Raw genomic sequence first — 26,261 nt, forward strand, 5'->3', positions numbered from 1 at the left:
AATGACAGGATGACTCTCTTGTCTTTCACTCTTTATCTCTCCTTCTATCTTTCCTTTGCTGTCCGTCTCTGTTTCTCGTTCTGTCTGTCTCTCACTTTCTCTCTTCTTTGACCTTTTAAGAGGCATTTGATTTGTGTCAAAAAGCCAGAGGGTGATTATCCTTGTGAATCACAGCGGAGGGATTTGCTTTAGCCTTTGTGAAATGGCTATTGGCATTCAGTGAATTGCAGCACCTTGTCGCAGATGTGGTAATTGATAGTCGGTTTGTGTGTAGCCTGGTTTTTATTGTGGCTGTATTTTTTAAGAACATAGTTACCGGGTTGCTAAGCTGTTACATGTGGCACCTACTGTACTTCATGTGCACATGTTAGACATCATATATTTTACCTCTATTGAATCTTATCTTCATTAGGGTGCAGCTATTCGTGACATGTGTGATTTGGTTAGTAACGAACTGTCGCTTTTACAGGCACATTGGGAGTATCCAATATCATTTTATAAAACTTAATTTACAGATTTGTTCAAGCTGAGAACACTCTAATAATCTCTTAATGCCTCTTTTGGTAATTGTTAATTTCTTTTCAATAATGGTAGAGACTAAAATAAAACAGTGCAGCGACATTAATTTCATTCTCTAAGATAAAGCAGTTTTACAGCAATTATTAAATGAAAAGGCAAACCATATTTTCCACTGGAGAAGTTACCCAAACGAGCGCTGAAGATGAGTTGGTGAACCTGCCAAAATGTTTTTATATTCCTAAACTCTTACAGGCTGTAGGTCTCATTACACCCCACACTCATTCTGTCCCATTTGCAAAAGTGCCTCTGAGCTACAGGCAGTGTGACACGCATCCGTATGTTATTGGTTTATTTATCTGCAGTTCAAATGGGTTGAACTGAGGGTAGACCCACTAGAGAGAGGGAGAGTGAAGAGAAAATGGAGCAGTTTTACACATCTAAAAATAAAACATTTGACAGGATCCTCTGCTTACGTCACCTCCCCTTGTGGTTCACACACTAACACACACATACCCTGTGAGATGGGGTTGTGTAATAGAGCTGCCTTGTTAAGGGCACTCACACATGGTTGAAAAGTTGAATTCGTCACAGTGTTGAATGTTTTGCAGCCTCACATACACATGATCAGAGTATATTTGGTCTGCGCTGCGATATGTTATTATTGGATACTCTATCTCAGCATAAAATCAGCAGAGCTTGCTTTAGTGTAATGCTAGTACAACTTAAGCAGATGTTGCCCTAAGGACTTGCTTCTTGTTGGGATGGGCTTTCAAAGTCAGTGAAAGGGTAGAAGTTAAAATCTTGTTAGTCAAAGAGTCAAGAGGTACCTCGAGGATATTGCTTAAAAATATGAACTTCTCTGCCCTCTGGAAATGTTGTTTGCGGGATGCTGTTAAATCCCTCAAGACTAGAACAAAATCCAATATTTTTGTTGGATCATGAATAATCAACTAGAAGAATCAGACCTCTAATTTCGGGAGATTCGACTGCCCTTAGCTCTGTATGCATTTGCTCAGACATTAACGTTGCCCTGAAGAAATGGTCATTCTGATAATTATTCTTTGTCTGTTTATTTTTAGGACATCCAGGCTGAAATCGATGCCCACAATGACATCTACAAGAGTGTGGACGGGAACAAGTCGAAGATGGTCAAGGCTCTCGGCAGCTCGGAGGAAGCAGTGTTCCTCCAACACAGACTGGATGACATGAACCAACGCTGGAGTGACCTGAAGGCCAAATCCGCCAACATAAGGTCAGTAAAAGTTCAATACTTTAAAGTTTGCTCCAGTGTTTTGGGGTCATGCAGCTCATATTGTATTTTTCTGCTCTTCTTCTGCTCCAAACTTTGGAAAGTTGTGAGTTTAGGTCTCTGCCTTAGTGTACAATTCCTGTGTGGCTCTAACATGAATTAAGAAAATGCAGCAACAATAAGGAAAGGTCAAGGTGGCAAACACACTTATGCAGTAATACAGGGAGCCCAGATCAAGTCTTCGCTCAAGGCCATTATACTCTGGTTCCTCATCAATTCACTTCACGCTGCTTTCAATCCACAATATAAAGTTTCTTTCTCCCTGGTAACTGGGGCAGTCGCTTCTCCAAGCTTTGGAATAAAAACATAGTCTTGATCACGATGGAACTTGACTCCTGGTTCATGGAGAACCACATGAGACATACAGCGTGCTGTGGAATATGCACAAAGGTTGTTGTGTTCCCTGTCAGCAGTACAGTAACTCCTCTGTTCCACATGCCCGCTTTCGAGGATGAAAAACTGCTCAGAAAGGACATGAGAGACGCCACAGTGGCACATAAACTTCTGATGACAGAGACAATGCAGCGTCAGCCGCAACCTCGCCATAAATAAATAAGATTTGCGATGCAGAGGGTGAAGAAAGTGAAGGTGGAAGCGAAGTTGACAGGGCCAGATGGAGATGTTCAAAGACAAAGAGGAGGAGGAGGGAGGCATCCGAGGAGCACAACAAAGCTTCAGGGCAGGGGAAAAGGTTAGATGTGATGAAGAGAGAAGGAAGGGGAAGTAAAAGAAGGTGGGGAAGATTCAGCTTGGGAAAGAGTTGGGGGTCAGGGTCATGCAGTGCAGACGTAATGGGCTGGACTTTTTCCACAGGAAGATAGGCGAGAGAAAAATAGGCAGTGAGAGATTAGTGTGTGGGAGTGGGGGTGCTGATTGTATTAAGCCCATTATGCCTTAATTGCAGCACATATGTAATTATGACTAACCCTGCGAGCAGCAATAGGAGGTCTCGGTACACAGTGTTCGGATACTTTGTGCCTGGAGGAGAGGAGAAAAACATGAGAGCTTATCAACACGTATTGTATGCGTGCTACCACCCACACAATTAGCAGCCAACTGTGTTTCCTATTTACAATAACATCTTCACAAGGAGGGCAGCACGCTTACTCCATTCTGTCAGAGATTACTTTTTACAGGGGGGTTGTAGTTATTAAGGCTTTTTCGTAGTTTTTTCATGTTTTTATAAGCTTTTTATGACAAGTTTATTAAAAATACAATACATCATTTTGCTTTCCTGCTGTACAAATACAAGCATCAGCCTTTAATAGGTGCTAAGTCTACATTTGTGTTGTAGTTTTGCACCCTTAATACTCTTTGATTTGCCAGGACAAGCAGAATTAGAAACCTTTATTTGACCCTCACTGGAAGAATGTTACAATAAAGGGACAGCGCAGATACAAAGGCAAAAATAAAGTTAGTAGACATATTAAATAAAGAGGCAAGCACACATTAAGTTAGTACACATCCATGCAAAGAAAAAACAAGTAGCAGCATATGAAGAAAGTAACAGCCAGAAATAATCTTAATGAATTGTAGAAGTGTATGTTGCCCTTAACCAGGGGTGTCCAAACTACGGCCCAGGGGCCAAATGCGGCCCGCAGGCCATTTTGAATCGGCCCTCTGCAAATTCTAAAAGTATAATGCCCACAAATTAAACTTTTGCTTGTCTTATATTGTACTTCTCAAATGTATATGTTCAAATATATTAATGAGCCCAATTTTCAAATCAATTCAGTCCTTTAAAATTTAAAACATTGTCTAACAAATCTTAGTTGATAAAAAAAAAAAACAATAACGTTTTTTCTATAACAAGCTTGAAATTGAACCTTCATATTTACTCTTATTATCAGCAATCTGAGGCTTCTGTTCTAAGGAATGAGCTGCCAACAAAATAAATGAAACCCTAAAAAGAGATGGGATGTAGGCTGTTTAAAAAAAAAAAAGCACTTTCAAGTATCACGCATTATTCACCTACATTTGATTTGTTTTGGTAACTTATAACTTAACTTTTGAGACCATATTCACCTCTATAACTGGCCCAGCTCTCCGTGTATTTTTCTGTATGTGGCCCTCTGTGAAAAAAGTTTGGACACTCCTGCCCTAAACGGTGATCATCTTTCGACAGTGGTGTAATACTCTGAGGAAGGAGCCAGTAATAACAATACTACACTGTTTATGGCTTTCAGTGGTGGGGTTGAGAACGCATACAGTATAATAATACTTAAAGCTATTCTATATTGGCAGAGCCCATCTTGAGGCGAGTGCTGAGCGCTGGTCTCGTCTCCTGGGCCTCCTGGAGGAGCTGTGGAGGTGGATCTGCATGAAGGATGAGGAGCTGGCCAAGCAGATGCCCATCGGAGGAGACGTCCCCACCCTGCTGCAGCAGCAAAACCACTGCACGGTACGTCCACCCTGGACAAGATTGGTCCTACCTTGTTTTCTTTTTGATAGTTTGTTCCCCACATGAGGGATTTAGATTACACTTTTCTCTAGTTTTAGCATTTTATTACCATTCTCTAAGCCCTATACATTTATAGTTAGGCGTTTTATTAACAGTAGAATAATTCAAAACCCTTTACTTCAATGCGCTAATTAAATGTTGAAACTTCGCTCCATTAGGCCTTACTCAGAGGCTCATTGGGTGGTGTGTACAGGCTGTAATCTCCCTGACACTCATATAAATTCATTATTTCTATTGGTTCATTGAGTTCAACCTGAGAGGAGTTCTAATTAACCAGAAAAAACTGAAACATTTCACAGGGTGTTTAGGGCCTTAAAGTCGAAGGCAACTAAGTAACTGTAATTCTGATCCATCCGGAGCCTCTCTCCACTTAATTTCTAGAGTTGCATGCTCAAATAAATGTTGCTGAATATCATAATATCAAATCAGCAACCATCCTCCCTGCTCATATGTTATGATTCTATTTTACTCTTGGAAACATGCATAGCAAAGAGTACAAAGAAGTTCTGTTATTAAGCGGTATCACGAGCACGCCCTTTAGCTTCCCAGAGGTGTAGATAAGAAATCCAAACTAAAGTAGCCTGTAGCTGTTCCTCGTGTCACGTCCAATGACGATGCAGGAGCAACGACAGATTGTGAAACTGCAAACTCAGCTTTCTTTGTCAATATAGCACGCACTTGGGACCTATCGGCTTCAATCGACAACATTTATCGTTACACTAATTGGACATCACCACGAAAGGTGTTGAATTTTCCCTCTCAGGAGAAGTTGGTAACCCTGGCAGCTGTATTTTATAGTGCTTGTGCAAGTGTTGAAATATATCTGCTGAATAATTGGGATTGAAACCACGGGAAGATATTTTCCTAAAGCAGTAGCAGCAATCATCCTGACATTATTAACCATAAGTCCGGTGGAAATCACTACTAAACAATCAGTGTTGTTGTTCCGTCTATTTCATTCTTAGAAATATTGTTATTTATCACCCTCTTATACCATACTGTATCATTTATTGATACGAGCGATCAATGCCTTCATCGTGCCCAGCCCATTCACCACCTTTGTCATCACTGCTATTTGTCCTCCATTTTTTCCCCCCACTGTATTATTTATTGTAACCACTGGTTATTGCGATAGTGCTTTGGCGTGTAATTGCTTTCAGATAGATGACTCGGCCTGTGGCTACTGTTTACTCCCAGTCTGCTGGTCCACGCTGCTGTTGATGTCGCTCTTGACATCGTAATGCGTTCTCCACCGCCCCGTTCGCCCTACTGTTATTTTGTTCCACAAAACGCCTTGAGAGTAAACACGTGCTGTTGTGCATGGGCGCAGGATCATGCACTTACTGGGACAGATAAACATAACAACCTCTGGGACACACACACACACACACACACACACACACACACACACACACACACACACACACACACACACACACACACACACACACACACACACACACACACACACACACACACACACACACACACACACACACACACACACACACACTAACAAAAGCACATATATCTGCATACCTTATGTATCCCTCTGCATGTGCCTCTACTTTAATGATGTGTAAGGTTTTATTCCAGTTTGACAAACAGTTCTAAGCACAAGCTCTAGTACTTTTCTTTGTTTAATATTTATTCCATTACATTGAAACACACCTCATTACTAAAACATTCAATGAGGAGAAAAGGGAATAAACAAAATAAAAATAATACTTATAATAAATACAGATGATAACACATTATGATTACACACTTTTGGTATTCTAAACCTCATCCCAACTTCAGACAAAGAAACTGGGAACTAAAGCTGCGATATTACAAAAATTGACTCCTTGCGTTTTTGCAGACGGCAGTTTCAAAGACGAAATATTGAGAACGGCGGATTACTGATCTATTTTAGAGACGGAGTGCTGCTCTTGTCTGCATTGGCCGACAATCAATTTCTTGGCCGCTGTAATGTCTGCTAAGTATTGTCTTTTAAAGATTTAATACAGGACCATCATTCAAAAGCACAACTAATTAAGTTAGAGAATACTTAAACCCAAGATCATCGCTAAAAAAGTATATTTTTAAAATAGCGCTGCCATGGTAATGCCAGAAAATGTCAATACACAGTTTCCAGGGAGAATCAAGTGATGAACTACCCACATTATAGATCTAGTCTCTGAAGGAATTAGATTTATGGATTTTAACATGTTTAGCGTTAGAATTATGAGGCGTAAGAGAGATTTCCTGACAATGAGGACCTGGATTGAAGGTGTGTTTCAAGCCAGGAGACGACAAACAACAGTCCAGGTTAATCAAGAATCTTTCCTCTGAGGCCTGATGTGATATTGAGGCACATTCTGTGTCTTGTTTTCAGAACCTGACAAAAAACAGAGACAGGCTTTAACCCAGCAGATCGTACAAGGTCCGTTAGGAATGAGAGCACACAATGACCACAGGAGAATACATCCTCCTGCATTTCTACTTTCACCTTCCTTTTCTTTTATTAATCTGCTTCGCCTTTTCTGATTCATTCTCTCCTCTGTGGTGTCTGTTGTGCTGTTGGCACCCCGCCCCCCCCAGCTTTTGAATTTCCTTTCTTTACAATATTTTTTTCTCGCGCGATATCCTCTCTCCATTCCTGTGTTCATCTCCAGTTCTAAAGCATTGAGAACGCCGTAATGGAAAATAATGGAATAGTGGAGTTGAAGGATCACTTTTCATTTGGACTTTGGTTTATTTTTTTCCCTTTACTTCCTTCTTGTATTCTTAATAGATTGGCCTCGAGGTCTCAATGACCCTGAAAGGGTTGAAGGAGCTGAGCAGCACAAAGAGCTGTGGCTTCGAACACGTCATGCTCTATTACTTGCTCTAACCGACACGCAGTTCCCCTGTGCTCACACATACGTACATACACGCACCCAGAAGCTACTCTGTCTCTTTGTGACGGGGGAAATATAGCTATATGGAAATTGGTATCTACTGTATGAGCTAGGTAGGGCTGGGAAGGATGAAGTGGAAACCCCCCCCCCCCTGCTTTTTTCGCTGGGAGATTTGGATAGATATCAGAGGCTAAGCCACTTAGCCAACAGAGAGGACGGATATTACTGTTATTAAAGATCAGGGGGAAGGAAAACATGGGAGAGCAGTTCACTGAACAGTCTATGAAAGTGATGGAAAGGGCCGAAAACAATTGAGAGCTAAAGAAAAGAGAAAGAAAGAGGATAGAAAGAGGGTTATATGTGGAAGAAAGCAATTATTTAAGTGGAAATACGGTGCACTGTCTTCAGGATATTCAGTTTCTAACAATTGTTTTGGGTTCTGCCTGAAAGCAGTTTTGTTCATATCGCAGGAGGTGATTTAAAAGAATGTGACAGAGAGAGGGAGGGGTGTTATACTTTGTAACTGGACTGACTTCTTGCCCCCTCCTCTGCGTATTGATCTGTTTCTGTCTTTTTCCTGCTAAACTGGCCATAATAGCATTTATTAATCGCACATTCAATTATCCCATAAAAGGCCTCCATCAGCATCCAGCTGATTAAACTCATCAATCTCCTCTATTAAATTAACAGCTTCAAGGATTTGGAAAAAAGGGAACAAGTGCTTGTGGGCATTTTTTATTAACAGCTCTTATCTTTCAGCAACAGTTGGCTTCTTGTCCAAATTGTTGGGGCGCTTCAATCTTTTCTAGCGCTCTTCCAAATGTAACCGAGTCAATAAATATTAGACAAACAGACAAAGCGGGATTCGATTTAAATTCAAATTAAACATGGTTTCTTTAGCAGTCTCAATATGCTTAGGCCAGGCCACAATTACCCTGTCTAAAGTGAGAAGAGTCTAATAATCCTCTACTGCACATCTTAATCATTGTGCCTGCATGATTGATTAGCACCATTTGCAACAGGAAGGACAGGTCGTAAAGGAGAATAAAATGGATTAAAGTGCTGAGCTGCAGTTAACATTATCCTTTAGGAAACAAAGGGTTTTTCTAACACTCAATTGTCTCGTTTTGAGTAACTTCACATTTTTTTCGTCTGCCTCATTTGCATTTGTTTGACTTTTGTCCTAACAGTCTGTCGCCCTGTAGGCTGATTACATTTTGTTTTAGTTGTTGGCTGACTAAAGGTTACTGCTTAATATCCACCGTCGGATGTTTCAACAATATACCTCAGCAGTATAAAACATTTCAAGGTCCCATATTGTGGCCATTTTTACTGATCGTAGTTCCATTGTTGAGGTGTACTAGAATAGATTTACATTGTTCAATGTTCCAAAATCACATTGGGTTTCTCATACAGCATCTCTGTATAGTAGCTATCTCTATTGACTGTCCGTCATAACGCCTTGTCGGAGCTCCTGCCCCCCCTCTCTATGAGCCCAGTGTGCTCTGATTGGTCAGCTCGCCCACTCTCTTCTGATTGGTCAACAACCAGAGAAGCTCCGCCCCTGTCTAACAGAGCGCTTTCCCAGCCTTCCCGTTACAGCTGAGCATCAGTTTATGTGTTGCAATGACGGCGCTACAGCCATATATGTTTGAACCGGAGTCCGATCCTGAAAATGACATAGACCAACGTGGTGGACCTTATCCACCGTCCCAAAGTAGACAGGAGCAGGCGGTTTCACAGTGGAACGTTTTTTATTTTGTATCGCTCTTACATTTCAGATGTAATGTTAGGACTGAAACAAAGTAGGAACAGCCTCGTTCTCAGTACTGCACGCTTTGCATATCGGCATCAACCTGTGCAAGGTTTTTGAAGCTGTCGTCCGTGAAATGCCGGGCACACAGTAGGCTACAGTACTTCGAACCGTTGAAGGAACAGTGTTAAAAATACATTTCAACCACTGACTTTTTCGTGGTACTGCCTTTGGTAAGGCAAACAGATGACATTTCCACTCACATTTCAGGGCACAGTACTACCTTGACATTTCAGCCTTCCAACAGTAAATGGTCGGTTGGCAGAAGGTGTGCCTATTGGTCTATAGCTATAGGCGTTCCAACTTGCTGATTGGTCTCCAGATTTAGTGACGACAATAGCCCCCAGAAGAATAAAATGGAAAAAGAAAAATCTACAACGAGGCTTTCGAGGGTCGCATAGACACAATCTTTTCTGCTTTAGAGTTTTACTCGCTACAGGTTTGTGACTTTGCAGACCGTTTACATGCAGAAAAAGCTACATAACATGAAAGGACGGGTTATAACCGGAAAAGCACAATAGGGGACCTTTAAACAACATGGATAAGTGTTGTTGTATTAACAATGGTTCTAACAACTGCATGTGTGGGAAATGGGTCGCTCGCAGTGGTAAATTAACAGATAAATATCAGCTGACTTTAAAGTTCCCTTCAGCTCTACAGAGCATTTTAGTGTCTTGCAGCTCCTTGTTTTGGTTTTCAAGTCCACAGCTTTATTGTTCTGGATCATCAACGGCAACTTTATCAGCCTGTCAAGCAACAAACAGCAGACAATGGAGCATTTAGCAGCTAAGAGACTCAGATCTCCTAGGGAGTTTTGATTTAAATACAGACATCCATCACATGGACAGAAAATTGACTTTTAATTCGGCTAATACTGCTCAGGGTTTGTTGGCTCTGAAAATAAGCACATTGTTTGCAGATTGTTTCCACTGCGCCCAAATGAGCAGAATATCAGTAAATGAAAATCATAGACAATGTTTAAAAGATATACTACTAAGACATGAATAATTAGCAGTGACCATCAGTGAGTGAGATCCATAATAATATATTTAAAAATATAATATTTTCATTGGATTGAAATCCATGTAAATAATTCCACTAACAGTAAGATAAACTTATCCAATACATATGTTATAGATATAATAAGATAACTTTGTTGCCTAAGAGTCTGTCATTCAAAACACATATGTTTGCATCATTGTTTAAACGTGCCTTACTCATTTATGAGCTGCACCGTAGTGTGTTCTACTTACTTAAACATGGTTACGGCTGGAAGTGGAAGATTAGTCAAGCATGTCAGAGAGTTAGACTTCAAACTGCTATTTCAAGATAAGCATGGATGTTAATGTCAAGGAGTAATTACATATTCAGACACAACGTCCCAATTCATGAGCTGTGTGTCTGTTTCCAGTAAATCAGATTTAGGTCAAACAAGTTTAAAACGGTCCTTCACTTTATAAATTTAAACAGCATTTTTATACAATCAAAAAGAGAAGCCATCATTGTGTGACAGTGTGTAAACTGCTTGGATATGAGTCAACCAATATTCCAAAGGCATTTTGAGTCCTGGTCAGGAGTTTTTCTGATGTTGTTGAAAGCTGGTGTATTGTGGTGGTCTGGTCTGGAGGCTTATTTTCCTCCTGGAAGATGATGAGGGTTGGAGTAATATTGCTGAGAGGCTGAGATAGCAGGCTTTTGAGGGCGGGAGAGAGAGGGATGTTTGGTAGAGCTCTGAAAGTAGCTGTGTTGTTGTGATGTTATCTCATCTCCACCACAGCCAGGGCAGCGGTGATAAGAGTTTGCTGTGTTCATACGGCCACACACAAACACAGACGTGGACATAAGCGGCCCCAGACGGACACAGACACACAAATGCACAAAACCAAGGTCAAGGTCACACGCTCCAAGACAGATGTTGTGAGCATTGTGGGACAGACAGGAGTCCTGTCTGGTCTTCACAAATCGCAGCGGCACAGACCATATTCTAATGTGCCAGTAAAAACTCATAAGACGAGGAGCATACTGAAGTGCAGACCTGCCGCTTTTTATCTTTACAAAGACAGCTGTCTCTTATCACTCAAAGGCAACCTGGGATTTACTGGAAAAAAAGCTTTTTTCTTAACCTGAAAGCTCTACATGTGTAAAATATTTACATCTCCTGCTCACTCTGAAATGTGTGTCCTTGTGTGACACTCTAATAATGTGAGTGTGAAGTTGAACTAAAGGACTTGTTTGAGTGTCTTTGGTGTTGTTGTCTGTCTGAAGTGCATGGATACCCGGTGGCTGGATGACAGACAGGGAGGCCGTTTATTGCAGTTTGTTCCTTGGCACTTCTTGTGTTCCTGCTGTTACAGCTTTCCTTATCCGTGTCTCTCTTGAGTCAGTTAACAGTGAAGAATGTAATAATCCTTGAAATCAATAAGAAAATAGTTGATAAAGATATTTCCCATAGTGCTCTTGTGTATTTCTGATGTGTAAAATGCATCACAGGAGACCTCACTCAAGCCTCAATAACCAATATAGGATTTTTTTCTTGCTTTGAAAAGTTGTAGAATTTTGGTGACACAATATTAAATTATTCTACTAAAGGTGGATAAACAAATACCTCTTACCCTTTTTATATGTCACCCTGGGCTCAACGGCAATGATGAGCTGAAATATAGGACCGATGATTTCCGGATTATTCTTGTCTTTGATTATTTATTGTTATACTTTGTAAAACAATCTTTGTAAACATGTTCAATAAATTGACCAAAAAAAAAAAGTGTGCACAACATGATTACCAGTAGATCCATTACATTTCAAAGTTGTTGTTAGTAGTAGTCTTAGATTATATTTAGTTGTCACCTAGGCCTAATGCAAACATTTCATACAGTGACTCTATACTCTATATAAGCAGTAAATACACTCAAAAAGATAAAACAGAGCCAAAGTCTGTAACTGTTTTGGCAGTAGCAGCAGTCTTTCCCTCATCGTGCTGTAATCAGGCTTCTTTGATTTATCCAACTGGGGATGCTGTCGTTGCTCACACCATCCACTATCAGTGATTTGCAGAGAAAAATGTGTTGTGACGTTACAAAACTGATATAAGAATGTTTTACTCAACATACTCAATATGCAAAGAATACATTTTGAATACAAACCTCTACACAATTTATTCAATCCCTTTTCAATCCCCCATTTTAAGCCACTAACAAAACAAAGAAACGGGTGAAAAAGAAGGAAGTTGGTTTCTAGTTGTCCACGCAGCCCGCTCCTTTTCTTATATCTGCTCAACATACACACCTCTTTTTTATCTTCCTCAATCATCTCTCATTTACTTTCTATCTCTCAAGGTCTCCTCTCTGAGCTACCTGCTTAATATATTCCCTCCATGAGAGCTAGGAGGGAAATCATTGGAACGAGGCAAACCATTTATTAGCAGGTGTGATTTAATTTATTTCCAGCTCCATTTCAGCACGAGCGTTCATTTTTCCGCAGGAGGCTGTGTGAAAATGTCATTGCAGTGGTCTAAACCTTCCTATTACAGAAGGTTGCTCCCTGAAATGAGCTTAGTTTATTTTGGAACTAGAACAAATAGGTCTCAGCGCATTTCAAGGCCTGTGAGCACAGTATTACATCCCATCCTCCTAGCCTGCTATTCTTCCCCTTCTCTTCTTACCTCTCCAGATGGAACTGTACATACGATCCCACTGAACCCAGGGTGTTGTCATCTGCTGCTCAGTAGATGTGTCGTGCACGACAACAAAAACAGAATTTTTGGCATTTCATTGTCAGTCTGTTTGAGAAAGTCTGATAAGTGTGAGACTACATCAAAGCGTGTCGTCCCGTCTAATCAACGTGCTTCACAGCGTCTTAAACTACATCGCCTCATCACAAAGCAATCACACACTCCAATAGGCAATGAAGTTCACCAGGGGTCACACTTATACTAAAACAAGAATAATTATACTGTAACATGCCATTTCTGCGCCCTCTTTTTACTTCAAAATAAGGTTAAGAAAAGTGTCCGTTAAATTGGTTTGTGAACTTTTATCTGTTTTTCAGTCTGTGTTGATGGATGTGTGTGTTGTGAGCTGCTGTGAAGGAAGATGAGCAGGATATGTGAAACTGGGCTCTGTAATGATATTTCCTGCAGGGTAATAGCTCTCAGCAACTCACTTTGTACTTCGAATCACTCAGCTAATTTCATACCGACCCCAAGGAAATGGCCGGTTTCACCCTGTACTCTCGCCTTCAATCGCTAATCTTTTTCAAAAGTCTCCCTCCCGCTGACACCCTTAACAACGCCGCTCTCTCGCCTTCACTTCCTGCTTCCCCTGTTACTCAGGGAAGACAGTTATGCAGAAATCACCTAATTAGCCTGTGAGAGTGTTGTTTATCTCGCCCATAAGTCTAATCGTAAACATCTGCTCTTGTTCTTTGGTCGTGAGTGCGAGCTAATCATAAGTCCCTTTTTCATAATAGAATGAAAGCTGGAGCTGATTTAAGCAGAAGTGATTTGATTAGCAGATATTTCTGTGGGGTGGCAGCAATCTGGATACAACAACTCCTCCAGATTACAGCAGGTTCATTTGGAGTTCATCGGCGCTGACAAGATAAGGAAACACGAGTCAAACATGCACATACCTGCAGAGAAAATGCATGAATTGTCTCTTGCTTGGATCCATTGTTGGTAATAAAGTGTGCTTACAAATGCGCTTGCTTTCTCATTGAGAAGGCTCATTCTTTCTTCAGTCAAATGCAAAAACGCGACTGGATAAGACGCACTTTCTTTCCTATTACCATCCATTCCAAGCACACTGTCATCTGTTACACTTTCCGGAGAAGCTCCCTTTAACCCATCGCTCTGCATTCCTCCTGCAGGTACTACGGTCAGAGCTGAAGGAACGTGAGCACCTGGTGATCAGCGCTTTGGATCAAGCCCGGATGTTCCTCGCTGACCAGCCCATCGAGGGTCCTGGAGAGCCACGCAAGAACCCGCAGCCAAAGACAGGTCAGCTATACTCTCCATAAAAAAAACTGCATCCTCGCCTATATTATAGACAGTACTGTGCCTAATGGTGAGCACTCTGATCACAGACAGCTTTAGTGTTTTGTAAAATATAACTAATTGTAATGTTGAATTGTAGCCACACATCATTGAACATGCCATGGACAACTCTGTTATTTAGATTTTTTAAGGCATTATAGTGGAAACTTATGCTTACAGTGAAGGAAACACGTATTTGATCCCCTTGCAACCAACAAGAATTCTGGCTCCCACGGACGGGTTAAAGTAAGACCATAGACAGGTATTGTGATCATGGTGGAACTAATGTCTAAGGACATCAGGGACAAGACTGTAGACCAGCACAAGGCTGGAATAGAAGACAAGACCACCAGCAAGCAGTTTGGTGAGAAAGAGACAACGGGTCTGATTATTAGAAAATGGAAAAAGCACAAGATGACCATCAATCGCCCTCGGTCTGGGGCTCCACCATCTAAGATCTCGTCTCTTGGGGCATCAATGATCATGAAAAAGATTAGGAATCAGCCAAGAACTACACAGGAGGGACTTGTTAATGATCTAAATGCAGCTGGGACCACAGTCACCAAGAAAACATACTGCGCTGTAATGGATTAAAATCCTGCAGCCCCCGTAACATCCCCTGCTCAAGAAGGCACATGTACAGGCCGTCTGAGGTCTGCCAGTGATCCTCTGAATGATTCAGAGAAGCCTTATGAGAAGGTGATGTGGTCAGATGAGACCAACATCAAGATCTTTGGCATCAACTCGAAATTACGTGTTTGGAGGAAGAGAAATGCTGACTCTTACCCCAAGAACACCATCCTCAGTTTCAAGCATGGATGTGGAAACGTTATGATGGGGGGGGGTGGAGGGGGCCATGTATCGTAAAATATTTGCTGAAAACCTCCTTCCCTCAGCCAGGACACTGAAAATGGGACAGAATAGGTCTTCCTGCACGACATTGACCCAAAACAAACGGCCAAGGCAACTAAGGAGTGGCAATAGAAGAAGCCCATTCAGGTGATGGCCTAGCCAGTCTCCGGACCTTCATCCAATAGAAAATCTGTGGAGGGAGCTGAAGCTTCCAGTTGCCAAGCATCAGCCTCCAAACATTAAGGATTTTGAGAGAATCTGCAGAGAGGAGTGGACCAAAATCCCTCCTGAGATATGGGCAAACCTGGTGACCAACTACTAGAACCATCTGACCTCTGTGCTGTCCAACAAGGCTTTCTCCACCAAGTACTAAGGCATGTTTTGCAAGGGGATCAAATACTTATTTCCCCCAATGAAACGCAAATCAATCTATATCTTTTTTTTTTATGTACATTTCTGGATTTTCTTTTTGATATTCTGTCCCTCACTGTTAAAATAAACCTACCATTAAAAGTATAGACTGTTCAGTTGTTTGTAAGTGGGCAAACTAACAAAATCGGTAGTGGATCAAATACTTATTTCCTTCACTGTACATGTTCATTCAAATAAGAGGGCAGAGGATATAGCTTGTGCTATATTCATTATAATTACATGTCATCGTAACATAATCCTTTGTATCCATCTTACCCGACGTCTATTTCAGTACATTCTGTACCAAAAGGCATTTAAACATTCAAAGCAAGACTGTCTGATTGTCTTTAAATGAAATGTATGACTTATCTGGCCCAGTTCTGAGGTTAAGTGCTCTACAAACACCGTTCACTAAAGCCAATATCTAACAGATCACGGCGAGAATTAAAAATGCGCCGACTCATTCAGCATTCCTTTGCTGTCTCTGTCGGATGCGGCAGGGAAGTCTTGGTTAAGTCAGCACATTTCCCTTCAAACTAAAACCCTGCTGTGTAAATAATTAAACCCTCCCACGGGGCGGTGTAGGGGTGTGGCAAGACTTCAGAGCGTGTTCCAATAGGCTTGTTGTCTGTGATCTTTGATATGTGTACCAAAGCCTCCCCTCATTGTGTAAATAGATAAAAAGCTGATCTAAGATTAGAGGCTGCCCTTGTTGTTTAGTCAGTGGAGATAACGTTCCTTATAGTGACACAGACTCAAAGTCTGACTACTTCAATCGCCTGTCTTTTTTTGTTTAGTTTCCCCTGTGCCGTTAAATTGACTTTTGTTTTGTTTTGTTTTGTACCTTACATTTTTCATTACAAAAGACACACTTGTTTGTGTCTGCATGAAGCGCCACCTGCAGTACGGCTCACAGATGTCTTCTTAGTCTGTGTATGTAAATGAGAGAGGGAGGGAGAGAGGGTGAGAGAGATGCAACCGGTGAAGATGATTATCACCACAGCGGAGAGAAGACATGTGAACTCATTAAAGCTGCAAATATTTCCCTCTCTCTGTCTTAATCCTATGATATGTTAAACTGATTCTATCCTGTGTCTTTTCCCCTCTAAACCTCTTTTTTGGGTCACTTTCATCATGTTTTCACTGCTTAAAACTCTACCCGCATTTTAATTGGGATCCTGTCTTCCTTGTTTTTTTAATACCATATGCCCTTCTTTTTTTCATGTCCTCTCATGTTGAGTTTAACTTATCTGCTTGAGCTGAAATCGTACAAAAGAACGGGAATATAAGATAGTTATGTGCAGGAAGAGAGAAAATGCCCAAGAACGGCTTATTCAATATGTCAAGATGAATAGAACTATGGCTCCATTTGTTAGGACTCGTATATCTAGTGAAACTGACTGGTGAAAAGATGAGAGGAAAATAAGAATGACTTCCTACTTCAGTAAGAGAATCTGACATGAAATTATCCTCAGAGTATTTTTGTAGAGGACAATTATATTTAGGGTTGTAGAAAATATCCTTGTTGTAGGGAAACTATTGAAGAAGAAGAAAGGCCTGAAAGAAAAGGTTTTTCAACAGAATAACTGACATCTCTTTCTTCCTCCAGACCTCACCCCAGAGGAGAAGGCCCGAAGTCTTGCCCGGGCTATTCGCAAGCAGACGAGCGAGGTGAGGGAGCGGTGGGAGCGTCTGAAAGGGCACATGGGGGGCTGGCAGAGTCAGGTGGAGCTAGCCCTGGAGCGGCTCCAAGAGCTGCAGAGCTCCATGGACCATCTCGACCTGCGGCTCACTCAGGCGGAGGAGGCCAAAGCGGACTGGCAGCCGGTGGGTGATCTGCTGATCGACTCTCTGCAGGACCACATCGACAAGACCATGGTGAGAGAGAGCCCTCTGCACATCATTAAAACAAAAATCAACTTGAATAAATCTTTTCGTGCAGGATCTTATATTAGACAAACTGATTCAGCATTAAAGTCAGTGCTGCCGTGGGTTTGCTTCAATTGAGCCGTCACTACACATCCATGAAGTAATGCGAGTGAGGCATGGCTGGGAATTCTTAAACAATTTCCACCTCTCTCTTTTTGTTTTTCGGGTACAAATTGCCACTTTATTTGATTATGTGCTCGGTTTTGATGGTTCTGCCTGGTTTGTTTGCAAATACCACTCATTAATTTTGAGTAAGTCTGTTCCACAAGGAAATGCAGCCAAGAGACAAGCAACAAGAACACACATTTAGTTTACAAGCTGGGAAATGACAGCACTTCTTAATAACGGTAAACAATAAATGAATGTTGTGAAGGAGGAGGAAAAGTGCCACACAGAGGTATTCAAAATAAATAAATATTCCATTAGTGAAGGCAACTCTTCTTTGTTTGTTACTCCGCTTCACATCTAATAAATACTTCTTTATGGTACAGACAGTCTGTCTCTTCACATTTCTATCATGTAGACATCCACAATCTAATCCAATTCATTAAAGGCTTTCCAACACTTGAAAAAATCTCCTCCAGTTTGCAGCACACACAAAGCACGTACTGTGGGCATTAGCTTTGTACAGGCAGCCACAGAACAGACTTTAAATTGATATTAAAGCGTCACCAAACTCAATTTAAAACTTGATTTATCTCAAATTGGACATGATAAGGGCACTGCAGTAAATAAGAAACAGTTACTCATCCATTAAGAAGAAACAGAAGATCATCTGAACTGGGGTTATTGTTTTGCAGAACACCATGATAAGGTCATCAGTTAACTGAATATTTATGATTATAATTAGAGCATTACATTTCTGACATAAATCTTGCTGTCCAGATCTTCAGAGAGGAGATTGCACCGTTACGTCAGGATGTGAGAATCGTCAATGAGCTTTCTGCAGAGCTGACGCCGCTGGACATCCAGCTGTCGTCGACCGCCTCCAGGCAGCTGGACCAGCTCAACATGAGATGGAAACTCCTGCAGGTAGTTTAGATCCCCCTGAATCTCCTGCAGATGTTGGAGCAGGCACGCTTTGCCACACTTGTCTTCCTTGTCCAGAAACACTCGCTTCTATTCATCTTCTCCTCTTTCTTCCTGTTCCTTCAGTCTCCTACTGCCTGTCGGTGTGATTATCCTCCTTCTTTTTGTCTTACCCCTTGTCTTGGTTCCTCTCACTCTGTCAGCCAAACACACGTGGGACTGAGAGTTGTCCCTCTACCTGTGTACCTGTTTTATTTGAACCTGCAACACTTTGTCACCATCCTCACAAAACACCCGTCACATTCTTGGCTCTATGCGCAACTGATCATCTCGGTGTGATCCGCCCCGCTCGGGGAGGCGCTGAGTGTTTCTCAGAGCGGAGCATGTCTCAGCCCTGGAGGCAGAGTCGTGGAGAGGTCTCTTTACAAGTCATCAGAAGGAGAGGAGAGACGTGATGTTGGTTGGGAATAATGGCGAGACATCCTCTGTGTTAAGTCTGCATGAGTTTACAAATCGGAGAGCGTGAGGGTTGTTTTGGTTCTTTCAGACACATACTTCTTACCGAGCAAGGTTAATATCTTTATCTGTTTACGCTGTGTCCTCATAAGGCCTAATTAAACAGAAGCTTGTTTTCTTTGTTGTTCAGTACACACAACGTCTTTTGTATGTACTGTACGTCCTTCCTGGTAGAGGGATCCCATAGGTCTTGTTCTCCCTCAAGTTTCCCCCTTTGATTTTGGGGTTATTTTTGGGGAGGTTATTCTTGTGCACTGCTAGGATTTAGGGACTGAGTGTTCGTTGAGCTGTACAGATTGTAAAACCCCCTGGAGAAAAAAGTGTAATTTGGCTATACAAATACCATTTGATTAATTGATTGGTCGACTTCAGTTGACACGTTCATCTTGTCCTTATCTAATGTACATAGACAGGGATAGACCACAGTTTAAAAGAAATCGAAACATTTGCTGACTTCTCCATGCGGCATTGTCGCTGAAGATAAATGAGTTGGGAAAAAAAGAGCAGAAAAGGGACTTATGTTAAAAAAAGCCATCCTGGAAGGAAACCTGAAGTCATTCCTTTTTAAGTGTAACCCTGCCACAAAGAGAAAGTGGGTAGCGGGGCTACTTTGTGGCTTTGCACTGTACAGACACCCGCTAATAGTCTTTGTGCCTGGAGGCTGACCATAGCTCAAATAATGAGTCAGAGGAGCGCAGAGTTTCAGTGGACTCCACAGTTCTCTGTGTTGTTCTCTCATTTTATTTCTTTCAGTCTGCAGGAAGACGACAGCTTCACTAACAGGCCTGGTCTGCCTGTGTAGTTTGGTGATTTGGCATTCACATGTAGACAGCTCCCACCTTCCTCTCGGTGGGACACAGGCCATTACAGCCATTAATAGCCAGAAGAAACTGTGCTTTTGGCCTTTCTCAGCCCATTTCCAGCTTCCCTGTGTGGACTGCTGGGATCTAGCCCCCATAAGCCTGAGGTTTGTGTGTGAGAGTCTCAATATTACTGACTGCCAGTACTGTTCTGCTAGTCAGCCTGATGGAGCAAAGCAGCCCCGCAGCCATGCTGGACCCAGGTGCGCTGACAGAGAGGTCAATACTCCGCTTTCACAGGGCTGCGGGATTAAATGATAACTCAAAGCTGTGTGAAGCTTCACCTAGGGCTGCACAATTTATTGTTTTTATAATTGCCAGTGTGATAAAATACTTCGGAATAGACTGCAATATTGCACTCTGGGATTTTACAGTATGTGCATGTGAGGATATATCACTTAGCCCACTACTAACTTTTTGCGTATGGGAGCTATCAGTGGAGAACGATCCTGTTGACAGCAGGGTATGATGTGACGCTTGCTTGTGGAATCACACATTTTAGCTTTTTAAAACTCTTGGGAATGCACTGAAGTACTGACTGACTGCTTCCAGTGCAAATACTGATTGAGAACTGCTGCTGACGCTCAGCTGTCGCTACACAGCAGGTGTGTGAGAGGTGTAACCAGGATATAAGTGTGCATGTAATCACACTCGGTGGGAGCTGCAGTGTGTACCAACAATAGAAACAATAGGAACCACAGATGTGTTTTTAAGTCTGCTATGTCATTTCTACAATGCTACACATACCGGTGAACTTCAATACACACATACAGTAAATAACATGGCATATACTAACTGTTTACTTATTCAATCAAGTTATGAGGCTTTTAACTCCTAAAAGTTAAACGTTTCTTAAGCTAACAGCAACTCCACTTTAGCTAAATGCACCAAATTACTTTAATTATTTCGATTTTATTTTTCATTTTCAAAGACATACATAACAGGAAAGACAGTGATACGATGCAAACACAATGCTCACACATAATAAACAAACAAATAGAATAACATAATAAGCAGTGGGGGGTTACTGTGTCGACTTTACTTTATGCATTTGTTCCCCTTTAACGCAAAGTGTAACCATAGGAACACATGCATGCAAGTGGTCTCGCATCAGTACATTTATTTACTCCACAACATTAATATACTTCCATTTTTATTTGTATTACCCCCTGCTCCAAATGTATTCTCTATATTCGACTCATTATCTCACTGATAAATAAAACCATCTCCAGCCGCTGTGAAGCTCTGTTTCTCTGACTTTAACTGACCTGTGTGTGTGTGTGTGTGTGTGTGTGTGTGTGTGTGTGTGTGTGTGTGTGTGTGTGTGTGTGTGTGTGTGTGTGTGTGTGTGTGTGTGTGTGTGTGTGTGTGTGTGTGTGTGTGTGTGTGTGTGTGTGTGTGTGTGTGTGTGTGTGTGTGTGTGTGTGTGTGTGTTCTGTGTTCATGGTGCAGGTGGCGGTGGAGGACAGACTGAAGCTGCTACAGGAAGCCCACCGAGACTTCGGCCCTTCCTCCCAACATTTCCTCTCCAGTAAGTATAGAGCCAATTATCTGTCTTTGGGGGATTGCAAACATTTGTGGGGACTCGCTTTCTTTCCACTCAGTTACACTGCTCCCACATCCCACTCATTCTTTTCATGTCCCATCTTCTAACCTTCGGCCATACGCTTGACAGTCTTGCATGCTCAGCTGATATGTGGGTGCACGTGCTAACACACACACACACACACACACACACACACACACACACACACACACACACACACACACACACACACACACACACACACACACATGGTTTGCAGACAAAGCACTTCACTCTTGAATAATGCAAAGCTTAATTACAGTTCTCCACTGACTCCCTTCCTCTTTCTCCCTCTTTGGAGTGGTCATTAGCAGGGAGCGAAGAACAGAGAGTTGGAGGCAGAGCTACAGAGGAAAAGATAAATGCACGAGTGTGAACATAAAACAAAGCAGCCTCTCTCTCTCTCCTCTTGTCTCTCTCTAATGTCATTTTCTATAATCATACGGCCATTAGTGTTCTTTCTGCTCCACCTGATTCACTTCAGACACAGACAAAATGGACCGAGTGTGATTCGGAGCAGGTGGTAAACTCTGCCCGCCGTGCCGTGTCACCCATAGTCATGAATTTACCAAGGAAGCCCCGCTGCGAGCTTAACAGCTGTGCCAGACAAAACAGCGCCTCTTCTTTCATCTTGCTGGCACTATGACACTATCTACTCCATCACACATTCGCTCTCATTACACCAGAAGCTTAATATTCCCTCGGGGATCAATAAAGTCCTGCGTCCTTATCTTGCTCTTTCCATCTCGTATATCTCCCAATCTCACTTAATCTCTTTCTCTTACTGTCTTTTCATCTCTCTATCTGAGCGTAGAGCTGTGTCAAGGAGGAGGGGAAGTGGGAGGACGATAAATCAAGAAACAGTTCTGCTCTTGAGAGCTTTTCGAGTCTTATATCTGGCTGGTTTTAACAATGTACAATGCCTGTCATTTTAAAGACGTCCTTGGTCCGTCAGTGTTAACATAAACCTGGACTTTCTGCACCTTCTCTCGACAGTCTTCTTCTTCCCTTTGTTTTTACATTTATTTTCCCCTTAATGCGTTATTTCTTCCCGTCTCCCCCTTTCTGCCGAGAAAGCAGTACCCATTTACTTTCTTTTTCTATCAATTTCATGCACAGTGAGAGTCATTTTTACATATATCGCCCGTTATAATGGAAGTGTTAGATGTGGGAATTAGTACAAGTCAAGCCCCAAACACTAAATGGCTTACTGTGCAGCACGGTACAAATGTGCAGTGTTTAATAAGATGGTGCTTTGATTCTGACTGATGATTTTTCTCTTTTTTTCTACAGCTTCTGTACAGCTGCCCTGGCAACGTGCCGTTTCTCAGAATAAGGTTCCATATTACATCAAGTAAGTGTGGAGAAACTGCTTTGTTACTCATCAATGTGTAAAAATTGTGTTATGAGACAATAGTTGTTGCACACCAGCTGTCTTTCAAGGTTGAGTAGATAGGATATTATACCAAATTCACTTGTCAAAACAATTGCTTTGATTTTTTAGGGATTCTTCTCCATCTGTTTATTTATGGTTGAAAGCATGTTGCGTGTTTGACCCTTTAAAAACAAACCATTATGAATGTTTAGCCCCCTGATCAAGGAGGTCAAGGAGTTGTGATTTTGGTTTTACTTGTCTGACTTTGGTGAAATGAAAAGGTATTTAAGAAGAATCTGCTTTAAAACATGTAAGAAAATGAGTCTGAAACTAATCACCAGACCGTTTTTGGGGCAGTTCATTGTGTTGATCTTTTATTTATTCAGCATTTCATTTGTGTTTATAATTCCCTGTGAAAAGCTCATTATCTCAAACCTTAATCTACGAGGAATGTTTTTTACCACCGTTTCACATTCAGCTGTGACCTGTAGTGATATTCTTTGCACGCACATCATTTATTTTTCTCTTAATTAGGAGATTCTTTTTGCCCAGTTACTCCTATGTGTATATATTAAAATTCAAGCTATTTCACCCTGGCGTTTCTCATTCAGTCCAACATTAGCACTTCCTTTTGAATAGATAATACCTGAGTGAATCCCAGGGCAGCTTTCCACACTGTTTTAGAAGTGACTATAACAGCCTTAGTTTGACGTCTTGCTTCCCATTCTAATTTTTAGCTAAACTGCAGGATCCCATTAAAGCAGGTAGAGAGAAGATTTGTGGAAAACAAGACATCACGTCTACGGTTCAGGAGTTTTCTGAAAGTGTAAAGGACCTCATTATCCAGAAATCATGTAACTGTACGTCAGTAAACCGCTGATATGCCAATCCTGAATTCAGCCCTAGTTTAGAACATCTTTGGGCAGCAGTTTGAGCTATAACTTGTCTTCTGTGTTCCTCTATCTCATTTCTATGGGGACACTGTTCCAGTCTTTCTCTGTGATCTAGGATGATAAAATGGGTATCTGCCCCCTTAAATCGCCTCTTGCCCTCAGTCGAAATGTCACCGACTCAGTTAAATTGTCAACTAGCCATTTTTTTTAATCCCCCATGTGCCATTGTCCGCAGAACAACCCCCAGTAAAAGCTTCAGCCGGGAAGAATTACAAGCCCAGACTTGTCTCAGATAAATGTCTCCAGAAAGTTCTGAAACTATATTTCCAGCATTTTATTTCTCCGTTATATTATTATCTGTTAGTACACACATGGGACTATTTTCAAGATTTGCTTGTTGCTGCATTTAAATGCTCCTGGAAAGCTAGTAAAACATTCATCAGCCATGAAACTAGCAATTTAAGTCTATTCAGTTTATTTCAGAGTTCATTTGGGAGGAGGTCAAAATGTTTTCAGACCAATAGAGACAGAAAGAGAGACAGGGAGGGACACTTGCACTAGGATTGGGCATGCAGCTTGGCACTAGAGGCGGATCAGAGATGAAAGCCAGAGACAGACAACGACTCAGGGACCGGCTTCTAACTTTAGAGTCAACAACAGCATGTGATCACTGATGTGCCCAGCCAATGAACCTGCATCCTTCCACTCACACAAACAAAACACATGTGCATGAGGCCGTTCAGCCAAAATAAAAGGGATTCCCATCCTCTCGCTGGCAAGAAAACGATTACACACAGCCCAGCTGAAAGCTCAAACTCGCTAACCAAACAAACACACACACACACACACACACACACGTTATGCATACCATATGTTCTGTCGATGCCTCTAGCCAGGTTGGACCCGGTTATTCTTCTCCATGGTGGCTTTCACATTAAACTTGAATTGCCTTTCAGAAAGGGGAAGAAAGAGATCAATCATTCTTTCCTCGTTAACTCTGTGTGTGGCTCTGTCTTTCCTTTTGAAACAAAGATAGTCTTTTTTGCCGTATACTGCCATCTCTCAAACAAACTGCTATATTTGCTGCTTGAAAAACTGAACTCTGAATCCATCTGCCGGAATAATCACAGGTCGCTCTCAGTGCCGCGACATCCTTGGGACACCAGCGTCAGTCTTTGACACTTTCATTACCCAAAACCCCTCCTTCGTTTCCTCTTCCATCTCCTCTGGTACTCTGCCTCTTTTCTCCGGGTTGACAAAAGGCCCCTGATTAAAGCTTCGCCTTGTCCACCCCCTGCAATGATGAGTTCAGGCGACATATTGGGGAGGGAATCAAATGGCTTCACACAAGATCAGTACGTGCCATCTCATGCTGGCAACCCCACAGGATGTCCCATTTCACCCATTCTGGCGCTTCAGGGGGAGGGCTCAGCCGCCTGGTAGGCTTATTGAAGGGAAATATAGCAAGACTGCATCTCTGAAAAGATTAGAGAAAGTCTACTGCACGCAAACGCTTTTCTGGATGTTTTGTCTGTCTGTGTTTTTGTCAGGGAAGCATTTGGTGGGTTTGGTCAAACTGAACAGAACAGACAGCCTTTGTTCACACGAGTGGACTTCATGCACCCATTTCCCTGGGTGTCTTTCCTTATGTGTAGTTTTAATAACAATCCAAAGCTGTTGGAACTGTATTCTAAAATTAGAATGCTAATAACTTTGGGAGGGATGAGGCATTTTCTCTAAGAACAAAAAGAGCCAAGGAAGGAGATTGGACGCAGATGTCAGTGAATGCAGACTCTTCTTCTGTCACTGCGCTCCATGATGAGCCTGGCAGGTCGCTGTCACCCTGAAAAATAACTGTTCATGAAATCTTATTCTTGCTTACTCAGATTTATGACTAATTCTGTCTCTTTGGATATCCAGATATGCAAGTAATCATTTATCTGCACACTCATGATAACGCATGGCTCTGTCTCTGTGGGACAGTGATAAACTCCCAGCAGACACACACAGCAGAAGTGTTTGCAGGCAGCGGTTTGATAGGGCACTGATATTTTCTAATCTTTTACTTTAGGAAAGACAGGAATTTGCACTGGGAGAAATGTGTTTATGGTTATTTATGGAGCAATTTGCCAAAACATTTGAACCTACTGATGGACTCTTAAGCAGCTTTAAATGGCATATGAAATAGCAGTTATTTTTTAATAAGCCTAATTGTTATTGTCGTGATCTGCTAGTGATGAATGTTTTCTTCCCATTTTGCTTGTCTGTGAAAAAGAAATCTCATAAAAACATTGTAGAGCGTTTTTCCCCCTCCTCACTGCACCCTGATGGCTACATAAATTTGATCTTTCCTCCGCCGGCTGCAGTGTCCCCTTTGATGACCTCGTTTGATTTGTTGACGCTTTCTCTGTGATGTAATTTAATGATGTTTATGTGAGAAAAGTGTCACATGACTCAAGCAGCTTCATCCTCATATGCCCTTGTTCACTGTAAGCCACCTCTTTAAAAATAGGGAAGACAAATGTTCTGATAACAGGACATTTTACTGCCATATTTCCATTTAAATTTGCAGTATTAATTGCTAGTGCCAGTGGCAATTGTCCACAAAAAATATTGGAGCAACAGTCCAAAACACTCAAAATAACAATATTTCCAAACAATTATTATTTATATCTCTTGCTCTTCCAATCAAATGCATTCAGTAGCTTGAGGCCGGTATGAAAGCTGCCAATCAAACTCTGTTACGGACTAAACCATTAGGCCAGGGGCTGCTTAAAAACGTGGGCTTCACTCCA

The 26,261-nt window shown here is 41.7% G+C and overlaps 1 protein-coding gene across 4 annotated transcripts in view; it reads left to right on the forward strand.

Annotated features, from left to right (window-relative positions):
* Positions 1 to 26,261, forward strand: part of utrn (utrophin) — a 164,863-nt gene that overhangs the window by 98,123 nt on the left and 40,479 nt on the right. For all 4 annotated transcript variants that reach the window (XM_063901509.1, XM_063901510.1, XM_063901507.1 and 1 more), the window contains 7 exons: positions 1,599 to 1,771; positions 4,073 to 4,229; positions 13,851 to 13,980; positions 16,889 to 17,157; positions 18,094 to 18,240; positions 21,066 to 21,144; positions 22,492 to 22,552. In XM_063901509.1, the coding sequence (XP_063757579.1) occupies positions 1,599 to 1,771; positions 4,073 to 4,229; positions 13,851 to 13,980; positions 16,889 to 17,157; positions 18,094 to 18,240; positions 21,066 to 21,144; positions 22,492 to 22,552 (1,016 nt within the window). The remainder of the gene's footprint in view (positions 1 to 1,598; positions 1,772 to 4,072; positions 4,230 to 13,850; positions 13,981 to 16,888; positions 17,158 to 18,093; positions 18,241 to 21,065; positions 21,145 to 22,491; positions 22,553 to 26,261) is intronic.

This window comes from Eleginops maclovinus, chromosome 15 (assembly GCF_036324505.1).
Source record: "Eleginops maclovinus isolate JMC-PN-2008 ecotype Puerto Natales chromosome 15, JC_Emac_rtc_rv5, whole genome shotgun sequence".
In the NCBI taxonomy this organism is placed as follows: Eukaryota; Metazoa; Chordata; class Actinopteri; order Perciformes; family Eleginopidae; genus Eleginops; species Eleginops maclovinus.